Source organism: Copidosoma floridanum, unplaced genomic scaffold (assembly GCF_036245765.1).
Source record: "Copidosoma floridanum isolate Cflo_tuat_1 unplaced genomic scaffold, Cflo_Japanese_pri ptg000013l, whole genome shotgun sequence".
Lineage (NCBI taxonomy): Eukaryota > Metazoa > Arthropoda > Insecta > Hymenoptera > Encyrtidae > Copidosoma > Copidosoma floridanum.
Window position 1 is genome coordinate 25445444 of NW_028321890.1, and position 13914 is coordinate 25459357.

The 13914-nt window shown below is 34.7% G+C and overlaps 2 protein-coding genes across 5 annotated transcripts; one reads left to right on the forward strand and one right to left on the reverse strand.

Moving 5' to 3' along the window:
- Positions 1–19: 19 nt before the first annotated feature.
- LOC106647269 (protein phosphatase 1 regulatory subunit 36) lies at positions 20–3160 on the forward strand. Its single transcript, XM_089591327.1, has 7 exons — positions 20–75; positions 150–276; positions 1179–1217; positions 1254–1707; positions 1880–2077; positions 2197–2399; positions 2782–3160. The coding sequence occupies exons 1-7, from the start codon at positions 20–22 to the stop codon at positions 2830–2832; spliced, it is 1128 nt and encodes a 375-aa protein (XP_089447453.1). The 3' UTR covers positions 2833–3160.
- On the reverse strand, positions 3040–8565 carry l(3)L1231 (zf-C3Hc3H domain-containing lethal (3) L1231). 4 transcript variants are annotated; one of them, XM_089591326.1, is made up of 4 exons: positions 6525–8565; positions 6218–6467; positions 5943–6127; positions 3040–5710 (listed from the first exon to the last, which is right to left on the reverse strand). In XM_089591326.1, the coding sequence occupies exons 1-4, from the start codon at positions 7579–7581 to the stop codon at positions 5544–5546; spliced, it is 1659 nt and encodes a 552-aa protein (XP_089447452.1). In that variant the 5' UTR covers positions 7582–8565; the 3' UTR covers positions 3040–5543. The 4 variants fall into 4 exon arrangements, with proteins under 4 accessions (XP_089447452.1, XP_089447451.1, XP_014219159.2 ...); XM_089591325.1 differs by having other exon boundaries at positions 5943–6130; XM_014363673.2 differs by having other exon boundaries at positions 5943–7623; positions 7913–8565.
- Positions 8566–13914: the final 5349 nt, after the last annotated feature.

Here is a 13914-nt window from a genome sequence, read left to right on the forward strand (position 1 = left end):
TTTTGTTAAAATTTTATAAATGGAAAAAAAGTGTTTTGTATGGGATGATACTATCGAGGGGCTAGCTTTGGCGAGGTACGTTAACATATAAAATGTAAAACAAAAAAAAGTGTTTAAATTGTATTTTTCAAATTAAACTTATTTAACAGAACAACGAAAGACGATGACAAGAAAAAAGTTTCGAGGAGAAAATCAAAAGCCGCGAAGAACAAAATATATTTTCCTCACAAGCATTTGATATACAATTTCAAGGAAACCCTCAGTTTTACCGAACAGGTTGGTTATAGCTCTATTGAATAGCGATTAACATTATGTAACGTAATTGATTTATTTTTATTTATAACGAAATTTAATTACCAGCATCGAAGAAGAAACTTTTAATTACTCGCTAATCTGTGGAAAAAAAGAAATTGTTTAATCTCTTAAACGATTTATCAATTTTTTTATCAGTAAAAAAACTAAAGACTATATGTATATAATGCGCAACTGCCGCAATAATGTGAAACAAAAGTGCATTAGATAGTTTATCTTGAATATACATTACATTATTCACGATATGAAAACACAAACATTTTTACATCCTTCAGTAAAAATCATGAGAATAAATATAAGCTTAACTCACAATAAGTGATAATAACCAATAGCAAAAAATTAATGAAGCCCCCATGTTTGAGACTGAGAATATCATTTAATAACTGATACTATGAGATAGTATCTGCTGCTTTTTTTTTTATTTTCATCCTGATCGACATGTCGGAAAGTAATTTAAAAAAAAAATGAAAATAGTTATTATGAGTTTCGATTAAAAATAATTATTTGTTACTATTTAATATAAAATTTATGGGTAATTGATAATAATTATTATAAATTGTAACTGATTATTAATAAATTTAATGACGGAATTGATTTTTTTCAATTCAGATTTCATACAAAAAAAATAGTAATAATAATAACTAATAATTCTACATCATCTTGAGATAGATCAATCGTAAATTTTATCGTAATTTTAAACCTTGACCTGATCGACTGTTATTATTAGATTTTATGGCGCTCATTTTTTCATCATAATTAAACGAACAAATAAAATGTTGCTTGAGGCCAAAAAAAGAAATAAATTAACAGCAATGGGCAAAACGCCATCACGTGTCGCTCTATGTACTTATTCGCAAAATTCACAGACGAAATTCCAAAAGTACTACGAGCGCAAAAAACCATCGGTCCAAGCAACCAGCGACGAAACCAACGACTGGGAGGCGGACGTGGTCCTGCTGCAAGACGTAAAAAACCTGACGCTGTACTTGATCGGCTCGCCCGTGAGCCCGGAGCTCACCAAGTATCTGCAAGTCTGCTGCGAGCGCTTCCTGCGGGCTCTCGTCCTCTACTTCCAGCACTATCTGACGACCTGGACGGGGCTGTCGGAGAGGCGCGCGGCGGCGGCGCGCCGCATACCGAACCCCCTGGCCGGTGGCGCTCGACTACGCCGAGCCGAGGAGATGAAGGTCCTTCGGTGCGTGCTGGCCTGCGAGTACGCCGAGCTGCTGATGGGCCGTCAGGAGGAGGCCAAGCCGTACCACCACCTTCGGGCCGGCGAGACGGCGTTCGCTCAGTCGTGCGGCGAGAAGGACCTCAGGGTCTACGAGACGCTGCTCCAGTTCGGCCACAGGCTCGTTTGGATCGCCCTCGGGCGCAAACAGAAGGAGCTCATTGGTAAACAAAAAAAAACAAAAAAAAAAAAGAATTGATTTTTCGCTCGCAAAAGGGATATCTGCAAGCTTGGATCGACGCGGGTCAATTTGAATATTATGAAATTGCCGCTTAAGTTGCGTTTCTATTGATTGTTTGTCTATACATCGAGTATATACGTGATTGATTGATGCAGAGGTGGAGATGCACCGTTTGTTCAGGAGCGACGCATTCAACTCGGCCAAGAGAAGGTGCACCGAGTGCCAAGTGCCGGAGGACGAGCGCTGGATACTGTACGGTCCGAGACTACCGGCTCGGCGGAAAATACTGTCCAATTCGCCGCTCCCCTATGAGATTCTCAACACAAACTGCGACCATCGGCTATTATCGATTGGTAATGGACGGGTTCTATAACATTGCGTGTATATAAAACGTCGCAGTTGCGGGAAGACTCTTCCGAGATATTTTTGGCGAAAGGAATGGTCGATTCTGAAATTGTTTTTCATGCGACAGGACGATCAAACGTCAAGTCCAAGGATCCTCGCATGGTTTATCTTGAAAACGCTCTTCTCGCCAGGGAGCAAGATTTACCTCGATTGGGCATAAAATTGGGAATTTTGGGCATGCCGCGTTCCGACTTTGATGTCATGCTGATACCCCAGGCGAGCGAAGAGGACCACGTGGTCGTCCATGAAGCTACTGGTGCTGATAAAAAGGTGTTTTTCTAACATTACATCGTACCTATAATCAAGCGAATGCTTGTAAATGATTAATCGACTTGCGCATTTTTTGTTACGAAAATCAAGGATGTTTAATGGGTGCTTTTTGGCGGCAGTCTGTTGTTAATTGAACGTAATACGTGATTGGTTTACTATACATCTATACGTGTGAAAGCAGGATAATAATACGTGCATCTCGAATGACTTCCAATTCGTGAACTATATTTTTACAATTACAAAATACTTTTTCTGCTTATTGTTTGTCTCTCTTGTTCATCAAACATTCAGATTTCACAGGAAACAAAATTTTGAAAACCGACGTTGAATTACATTTGTAAATATTTTGTCAAAAATTAATACATTTGTATTACGTTTACAGGAAGCCGACGATTACGAAAGCTTGATACCTGCCAGTGGTTTGGATCAATAACCTTTACTCTGGTGACGATGGAGCTCGCGAAAATAGCATGAAATTAATCTATTATTTACTTATTCACTTATTGCTCGTGAGTTGAGGGGTATAGGGGTATGGTTGTAGGTGTGAGGTGGAGAAAAAGCACTAAAGCAAAACTAAGTCGTCTGTGTAATTTTTTTTATCTCATAAACTGTAAAAAATTTATTTGTATGGCCAGTCGGCTTTGTTGCATGCATGCACAGTTTTTTTTAAATTCCATTTTCATAAAGTCGATTCGGTCCAAGTATAATTATTTGTTGTAGCATTCTTTTTCAAGCGATGAGAATAATGGAGAAAATAAAAAAGAAAAAAAAATAGAAAAAAAGAAATTAAAGTGATAAAAAAATACAATGTACAATTTCGGTGTTATTTACCACTCGACTGTGCACTACTATCTTAAAAAAATTATAATTTAAATAAATAAGAAAAAAGAAAAATACTGACGTAACAAATGGAACTAATGTAGCAAGTTACTTGTTTATACATGTCGTTCATTGCAATAGAAAAATATTAACACATATATTAATCATGTACATGGGTTCTACAAAAAAGTAAGCACTAAAAAGCATATAGCCTAGTGAGAAGAGTTTTGATGATAAATATGTTACAAGGGCAATACAATATTCTATAATGTATACGTTGTTTTTGGATCAATCGGTGGAAAAATAAAATTCGTTGTTCTTCCACCGAATTATACTTTGCTTCATTTTTTATCTGTGTGAATTCACAACGGTAATCTAACGATATACAAGACGAGTGGTTTGTTTACAACACATTTAAATACACCCCCAATGTGGGGAGCTTTTTTTTTTGTTGTTACTTTTTTTTTATCGACGAGGATTTTCTTTTTTCACAACATACAGCTAATTTTACTTTTCGTTACTTATTAAAATTTTCGGAAATTTCATTACTAGTACTATGAATTTTCTTCAAGGATTCATCAATCGAAAGTTTTTTTTCAGTCAGTCTCAGAGTTTTATTTTTGCACAGACCTTGTTATTATTAAAAGCCAGATCGCATTTGTTTCAAGATTTTCTTAAGAATTGTCAGAATTTGTCACAGACTGAAACACAAGTAGTAACATGACAAAACATAAATGTTATATGAATTATTAAGTTATTGAAAACTTACATCAAGTGCCGTAATGTTACAACAGGATTGTTGTAATTGTTGTTAAAATTAGAATATCAACTTAACATACCCATATATAAATATGTATTTACATATACTTTCGGTATGTAACAAAAATACTCAAGCAATCGTCCTGTTATTCAATTTTCATCGATTGATTACCAAATTTAGAAAAAAGGTATACTAATGAGATCAAAAATTAATTGGTTTTTTTTTTTAATTGAAATTATTTATTACAACAAATAATCAATTGTTTCGTGATGTGTCTGTTTGTTAACAGATTTCTTAGTTCGAAAATTTACTGGACAAAGTGCGATCTAGTAGATCTACCACTGTACACATTTATACAAGTGCCTGTGTGATTGTAAATTATAAACGAAAGAATCAATGTATAATTTAATCGTTTCATTATGCCTATATATTACACGCGATTATACACACGATGTTACACAAGTTTGACAAATACCTCCCTAACACTTTTTTCCGAGCAAAAATAGTATGAACAAATTAGTTTCGATTTGAACGAGCAAGAATGTACAAGTAAAAACTATATATTTCATTTCGAGCGTAAACGTGCTCAATTGTTTTGCTTTATCTGATATTTTATTTCTTAAATCTAATTTCATTAACTAGGTGTACCAATATACATTTTTTCCTTACTTAAAAATGTGTTACACGCTTTTCTTATGTATTTTCAGTATTATCCTTTTTTTTAAATTTTTTCTTATTTTGCTATTTTATGTTTGTTTAATACCTTGTTCAGAATAAACCTATACAACTGCTTCATTATGCTCAGACAAGGATCTGTATATTTTCTTGGCAATAACTATTGACGTGATCTGCGCGTGTATCTAAACTCTATTGGTTAGCTCGTCTCGTAACACTTAAACTTTCAAAAAAATTCATTTATACATCATTGTTTTTAACATACAAAAAAGTACTTTTGTATGTATTACAGAGTTATTCTTTACATGTAACATTTGGACAAAAAAATAATGATTGAACAAACAACAGCTTCATTTTTCTTCTAGGTAATATTTAACAAGATTTTAAGATAACTACTGTCGTTTGATCTACAGGAAATTTGTGGGACAAAAATGCTTAACCGTTTTGACACCTAAGAACTACGTAATCTACATTATTTTGCTGTTGCATTTCCCCGCAACGTGTTTACTTATTTTTAAATTTTTTTGTCGTGTAAACGAGTCAGTTTACCGTGCTTAATATTTTTTATACTTTTTACAAATTAAACATGACTCTAAAATAGTTTTTCATTCGTTCACCACATATACAATGCATGTAAATCATAAAAAAAAAAAAAAAAAAATTAATAAAAAACCACTTTAGCTATGCAACGTCGAACAACATAGTGTTGGTTCGCTCACACAAGAACGTCGAAAAGCTAGTGCTGAAATCTAAAGAAAAAATAAAATAAAATAAAAAATGGTGAATTTACACAGCACCAGCATCGACAAGCATTTGTCATTTTGAATATACACTTTAACAAAAGAGAAAAGGAACGTGTGCACAGTTAATGCTTAGCAAGGCGACGTGGACTACGAAGCTATATCCGACATGAGTTGGACAAGAAGACTTGGCTCTAAAAGCCCGTGTGTACCACCCATACGCTCAATATTCCTAACATCCTTGTCAAATGCTTCGACGGCACGTTCCAGTTCCTCCTCTTCCTCGCGAGTCGGCTCATATTCGCCATTTCTTCCTTCTATAATGCAAAATAATATAATACTCTCCAGTTCTGAGTTTCGGGAGAAATGATTGCTGTTTTGAGACTTTTTTTTTTTTCAATTTAGATCACGCGATTGATAATTGTGATACAGTACCAAGACTGAACTTAAAAAAAAAAAAGACTACAATTAATGTTTTATTTTTTATAAAAACATCTAGAATTATTATCAGTCTCAAAACAACATAATGAACGAAAAGTGCACAATTACCTATGAATAAGTCGTTGAAAGCATCTGCTGGCAAACTGTTAAGAACATTCTCAAAGTCATGTTCAGTTGCATGATCCAGCGAGGCAAACACCTCATGATCATCCAATTCCACCTTTAATCCAGCCCCAAGTCCCAAAGATCCAACATCCAAGCCTAAATTATTCAAATTATTCAGATTATTCATGCTACTGAGGTTGTTCAGATTATTCAAGTTACTCAAGCTATTCAAATTATTCATATTATTCAAATTATTCAGAGCCCCCATCTGATTGGGCAATTCTTGAGCGAGAGTGTTCAGATTGTTCAAAGTCTTGGAGGTCAATTCGTTGTTGGAAATCATGTGATTCGTAAAGTGATTCTCGTCAGGTAGCAGGTGATGGTGGTTCGTTGGAACGACTGAGGGCATGACTGGGGGCACAATTTGTTCAGCGATTGGCTGGTGAGGGATCGTTTTGACTTCCAATTTGCCGGTCGATGGCGGCCTTTTCCTTTTCTTGGGTCTAGATCTGGATTTGCTGGGTTTTGCTGGGTTCACCGCACCGGCGGACACAGCTCCAGCCGAAGCCACAACGGTACCCACACCAGGTGTGACTGTCGTGCTCGTCGTGCTCGTCGCGATTGTGGGCGCTGAGGAGACGATGTTGGGAGAGCTCGGCTTTTTGCTGCGTGCCTTCTTTGGTTTGGACTCCTGGGACTTGCGATGGTAGTTGTCGCGCTTCCTCGCATGCTCTGGGCAGAGAGGCAACTCGTGTGCCACGTCGAAAACCGGCACGGAGCACTGCGTGTTGTCGCTGAACTTGGCCGTGCAGTGCTCAAAGAGCAGCTGGTCACTGTTAAGCATGATGTGACGGGAGCAGTGTCGAGTGCAGGGAAGCGAAGTTTGCTGGCAGCCCTCGGCTCCGCAGGGACTTCCCACTATCAAAGGCCCGTCTGTGACCGTCGACTTGGAGCCGCTCAGTATCCTCGCGGTAGCTGTTGGGTCGCGCACGGCAGCCTGCAGCAGGTAACGAGTTTTCTTCTTTAAAGCTTGCTGTTGCTCCTCGTCCTTGAATTGAAGCTGGTACAATTGGCGCTGAAGTTGTACCCTCACATTAGCCAGTCGGCTCGATCTGGTCGACGAAAAGTCCGTCGTGCCAGAGTACCAATGGTGCTGATAAGTCAGAAGCTCATCGCTACTGGACTCGCTATCGGATAACTCCTCACCAGCCCTTGGGTAGTACTGGAGAGTGTGGTCCCTATCTATACGCTTTTCTTTGTACTTTTGCAGCAACTTGATGTACTTTTCTTTCTGTTGAAGAATCAACTGGGTCGGTGCATAATGGCTTTTAGTCATGTTACAACTACTATCTGATCTTGGTTCTGTTTTGATCTCAGTCAACAGATTGGACTCTGTCTTGATTTTTGTTTTTAAAACCTTTCCCCTGGATTTGTTTCTGTTGGTGCTTGGTGTTTTTGAATTCTTTGGAGCAATTAGTTTGATGTTTTTGCCGCCTGTCGACACAACAAGCGGCTGCTCCGTGTCATTGAATACATATGGATCAACACCTTTTTGCAGGTCTGAATTTACAAAGACCTTGAAGCGGTCTGAGAATTTTAATTTATTGTCCATGGTTGGATGCTTTGAATTTAGGATCTTCATTGAGAAATGTTTTTATTGTACCTTTCACAAGCTGCATAATAACTAAGATGTATATGAATTTATTACTTCTGTTTTTTTACCGCTCAGACTTTGTTAAAGGCAGTTGTAGATACTTGAAAAAACTCCATTGCACAAAAATTTTGACCTTCAAATCAACGTGTACAAAAAAATTTAATGCTCACTGTTATGAACCAGAAATTGTTACATGTTACATCTCTATAATACAACATGTAAATATAGTAAGCTTTTTAAACAAATTTGTGCACACAGAGCTTGATCAAGAATTTATGTGCTGTCTGGAACATTTACCTATCAAACTACAAGTACTTACACTGGAATTAGCACTTTGTGAAAAGATATTCATTGTTGTGTAAACAAAGAAGTTCAAATGCTCCTCCGATTCTTATGATTCCGAGATTCAGCACAACTTATGACAGTAACAACTAGAGTAATTTATTGACTTACTACAGCATCATCAGACAGTTAAGATACTCGCAGTTACAGTGAAGTACCAATTAGAAACAAGTCTAGTTGTAATAATAGTACACAATTGAATGTCATCGGTTAACCAGGTAGGCTGAACACTGCCAAGAAAAACCAGCACGCGCGAAAACCCTGTATACGCTTACTGTAAACTTGTCACTTTGCACAACAATGAATGACAAGTGAAAATTGAAAACCACAACAAACAAACTCGCAACACGGATCGTTCCTCCGCGCTAAGATTGAGACACTTCACATCACGATTGAGGTTATGTTGTCCTTGTATTCCTGACAACTGCGTTGCACGCGCTGACAGCTAAGATCCTCGAGCTTAAAGCTAGCACGACTTCATATTCATAACCAGGTAACAATTGATCCTTGGGAAGCTTGAAAAATTAGCACATTATCGAGTCAAGGGTTAGGAAAAATATCGGCTGGCGCAATTTTAATAACTACACACACAAACACGTTCACACATACCTAATGTACCCACAGTACGGCTTACAGGAGGGCTTAGCTTTTACTGTATATTATTGTGACTATATAGTCTGTGTCGTATCCGAGAGAGAGAGAGAGAGATATATAATATATACACAATCACTTTTTTTGTGTCCGTGACTTCCCGTACAGTCGTGGACTCGTAGTCGTAGGTCGTAGTATTGGTATAGTATTGTGTATTACTGTATTGGAATATTGTATAGTAATAGTAACCATATAAGCAGCAACGCCGGCAGCGCCGCTCACTTTCACTAAAGAATCATGAAATCAACAAAGAAGTCGAAAAGCATTGTGGGACAAATTATTTACTTTCGTAATAATCCTCATAGTTTGGCTACTGGAATACCGACAGAAAAAAGCTACAATACTTATTGAATACGTAGAAATTTTTTCTCATCGTAGGTAGCTTCAAATAGTTAAAATGAAGTTAAATAAAATAATCGCTTATTAATTTCGTTGTAGTGACCACGAGAGGCGCTGATTACGACAAAGCATATAGCTATGACAAGATATATATTTATCACTATGATGTTTAAGTGCTTATATATACTTATCCAAGTGAGTCTGTTTGCAAAAGCTTAATTGCCTAACGTCGGAATCACTTGTCAAAATTCTACATTTATTATTCAAAACACGTTTTCACGTGAAACCGAAAAATTCTTTAGAGTTGAATGAAACAAAGGGGAGCTAAATGAAATATAATTTAATCAACTTGACTGTTTTGAAACTTTAATTTTTAAGGATCCACGAAGGGAGTCCATTATTATTATTTATAATTTTACCCCCGAGTACCCAAAATTCGTTGAAATTATTGTTACAAAATAAGATGTGAGAAAATAAATGTTTCTAAATAATTGTACACGCGTCACTAAATTATGATACTTTCAAATTGTTGCACCCGGTAAAGGTAAAGTGATCAACTTACAGACGTTCGCGTGGGATTTTCGTCTACTATAGTTGCAAAAACGTAATTTTCTTAGCTAAGGGTAATTTTTTAATAATCTGCTTCCACCTATCGTTCTAGTTTTCCGTGCTATACCTAATTTATTTTTCGTTTGCTAAAATATGTGAAAAACTATATACCTACACCGAAAAATTTGAAAAAAAAATGCTTTCCACTAATCTTGACTTGTTTTCATTGCCCGATGTCTCGAAAACCGTTGTATTAAAACCAAAACAGAGCTCCTAACGTTGAAAATCGAATAACAATCATAGTGTACATAATTTTTATAAATGCATTCAAAGGGATCTTATACGCGCTGTTATCGGTTACCGATAAGCCGATAACCTATAGCTTCGCAGTCCATACAAATTTTTTTTTTTTCCATAAACGCGTACGTGAGGATGGGAAGAAGGGAAATAATTTAAGTATATCGTGAGATAAAACGCGTGTACGTTTGATTTTTCGTTCAATGTATATGTAAACTAAGAATTACACGTATATATGTATACAAAAGATACAATATATTATATGCGATTGACACATTATTCAAAGTTTCTCGTGCACATGGTTCAAGTTTTGTATGGGTATAAACGTAACATTATCAATTTTTTTTTTTCATTTCAAGAAAAGTTGGTCAGACCCACGTATATATACAAATAAATGTATATATATATATATATATATATATATATATATATATATATATAATCTAGGGTCATATTATGTCTACATGTTATTTACTCATATCGTACATCAACACGCGGTGATATATCATGTTTCTTGTAGACATAAAAGTAATATCAAGCTGATAAATATATACTTATTTCACATATGCGCGTACGATTGTTGCTATTTATCATCCATGACCATCATCAGCGAAGCTCACGCGATAATCATGCACCATGTGAATGCGTGATCTTACTCTAATCATTTTCTTTTAATTTGACACTATCGTATTATCTTTCAGTTTATTTTAACAATAAATTGTTGTCAGTTATAGATAGTTCATCAATTATCGATGATATATATATATATATCACTGTCCTTACTTCAGTGACTGTAAAATAGAATAAATTTATAATCGCGACTGGTTCTTTTCAGCAATATGTTACTTTTTACAATATTTGAAAGATGTGTGTACACCGCGTGTAAGCGCTTTAAGATTGAAAGTGGGTCATTAGTTTTATCGTTATATTACGCTTCAACGTTTGAAATAAACCGATCGCAACGTTTTTTTTAACGTAACTGCTGCAACGTAAGAAATTAACGCTTATCGATGTATTGCTATTAATATACACTCCATTTGTAATATTGAGATTGTTAATAGTAAAAAAAGTATAATTTTATAAAATCGTTTGCGATTGATGGTAAGTGTTTTCTATCCGTGTTATTACTAGTTGACGGTCAGTGCGTTTGAATTCAAGTTCACGTGTGTATAACTTTGGATTGCGTCCACGAGATGGCTTGCGCACGACAATAAAAATTTGTTGCGTCAAATCTTTGAATATAATATATTATCAATGTATTACCTAAATATATAAATAATCCGTGTATGTAAATTGCGTAACTTGTACGAAAAGAACCTTAGGGTGCCTGTACATGGGCGTCTTGCAGTCTGGAGACTGCCAGCCAAAGCTTCGGCGGGCGATTCAATTCAAATTGATAGAGATCAATATTTTTTTTTTCTTGCATTCCGTACAACAGACACCTTGGTTTCAATGAAACTAGACTCTGAAGTCGTATTTTGATTTTAGAAACTGGTTTTAGTAAAAAGTTTTAAAAAATTTGGAATCAGTATAACAAACGACTAGTCGGTAAACAGGGAAATTGCAGTAACAGGCTGCCAGCAAAAACTAGTCATTTGTTATACTTACTCGAAATTTTTTACCAAAACCAGTTTCTAAAATCAAAATACGACTTCAGAGTCTAGTTTCATTGAAAACAAGGTGTCTGTTGTACGGAATGCAAGAAAAAAAAAATATTGATCTCTATCAATTTGAATTGAATCGCCCGCCGAAGCTTTGGCTGGCAGTCTCCAGACTGCAAGACGCCCATGTACACTCGCCGTACTTTGATTCGCAAACCGCGAAGTTTAAATTCTTAAATTTTTTAATGACAAATAAACATAAAGTATGATTTTAAGATTGTTCAATAGTTGTTATTATGATAGTTGTTTATCATTATATTTTTATTTTATGGTTCTGGTTGTTCCTCGTGTTTTAATACGATAAATTACTTTAAGAATTCAAACTTCGCGGTTTGCGAATCAAGGTATGGTGAGTGTACAGGCACCCTTACTACCCGTCAATTTTTAACAGCTCTCCGTTTTAAAACCTGATGAACACAAAACTAGTTGAATTTTTATTTTAATTGTAGTTTTCATAAAAAAAAGAGAAGGAAACTTTTGGAGTGCAATAATATTAACCATTAATTTTCGGGTTGTAATGTATTTTTGCTTTATTTGAGTTGATCCAATTGTTGACATTGTATTTTTATTCGAATGGACAATATTGAATTACAAGAAAAAGTTATACTTTTGATGTACGAACAGTTTCAAAAATGTTGATGACGCATTTCATAATCTGGAATTTACTTTTCACAGTAAAAAGTTTTTGAGATTTTTTTTCTTTTTTTGTTTTTTTTTTTTTCTTTTTTTTTTTTATGATATATAATCATTTTCTTGACAAAGCATGCACTATAAATATTAATCGATGATGAAAATTCACACATGAGTAAAAGACACAAATTATTGTTAAACACGCAGTTGTGTATACGATTAAATGTAATTTTTTTTTTTTTTTTTTTTTTTTTTTCTCTATAGTGAAAAAAATAAAAAGTTAATTATACTTTACATCATGTGACGTAGTGCCTATAGTAAAATTACTCATTTTTCCAAACACACACAAAACCGATTCAGTAGATAAATAAATAATATGTTAATTTATAAATATACGGTTACATGGTTCAATTTTCATAAATAAATATATAAAGGTATCCACACGAACACATTTTTACAATAAATAATTTAGTATTGATAAGTACGACTGTAAATACGTAGAACTTAATGTTAAATTCACAAACTAATATTAAAAATTAAATTGACGATTACAATAAATACAGTTTTAGTTTTTTGTATACGTAATTAAACTTAAAAGTGGCTCCCATCACTTATTAAATACATTATTAATGTATAAAACTTTATTAATGACTAGATTAATATACGGTATGATTTTTTTGCCCATGAATTGAGATCATTTTACTGTACTAAGCTGTCCAAAAAAAAAAAAAAAAAACGTAAAATGGTTTACTTATAATTCACGCTTTTTACCACTAGGTACCACAACTACAACTGAATAAATAAATAAATAAAATAAAATAAACGGACTAGCTGTTCAAGTGGGTTATTCATGGGCGTGTGACTAGAGTACACTCTCTTCCAACATATTTTTTCATGTACTTACATACTAGTACGACTTACGTATAATCTATTTATTACGTACTGGCAAAGTTGATCTTTGCATTACGATGATCCAATTCATAATATTAAAACTATAGCCGGTTTATTGTCATTCAAATTATTAAGAATACAAAATTAATGACTAGAGCGCAATTTCTATAGAGTAAAAGCTTACAATGTAATTATCAATTAATAATAATATTAATGAACTTTTTGAAAAATTTTCTTAACGTTGATTGTATACGCAAATTACAGTGTTGGGCAGGTTCGCTCGAATTGTTAATTGTATTTCTAACGACTTATCGATAAAATTGAAATTGTACACAGCCTTCGAAAATACCGATAAAATAACGAATCTACGTATATTGTTTGACTTTTTTTTATTTTTTTCCAAATTAATATTTAAAAAGACGGTTGGCCTGATAACTGCAAGTAGAGTGAGTGATTTATGAGCGTCGGGACGACTAGCTGCGATCGATGATCGCAACAACCCGACGCGCGCTTACTAACTAAAAATCAGTTTGGGCTTTCTCTCTTTTTTGTATATTATTGACTGTACAGCTACAAGTTTTTTCGAGCATCGCCGTGACTTTGGTATTTACTGGCGAAATAAGAAAAAAAAAAAGAGCGACGATTTCCTCATGTTGACTAGAAATTTAATTATGACTTGGTACAATGAGGCACTTGGTGCATTTTTGGCATTACCGCGAAATTCACCGGAACGTTGATTTGGTTTAATTTTAAAAATTTCAATAGCATTTAAAAAATTAAAAAAAATATTTTTGAAATCAACGATTACGTTGTAATTTACGGTCCAAGTGATATGATGATTAATTCAGTCTTTTCGTGATGGAAAAAAAATTCGATATGGTGACTTTCCGGTGAATTTCGATAAGAGCAAAATACGGTATAAAACTTTCCTACTGGCACTCATTCCCAAAAGACTTCCGAG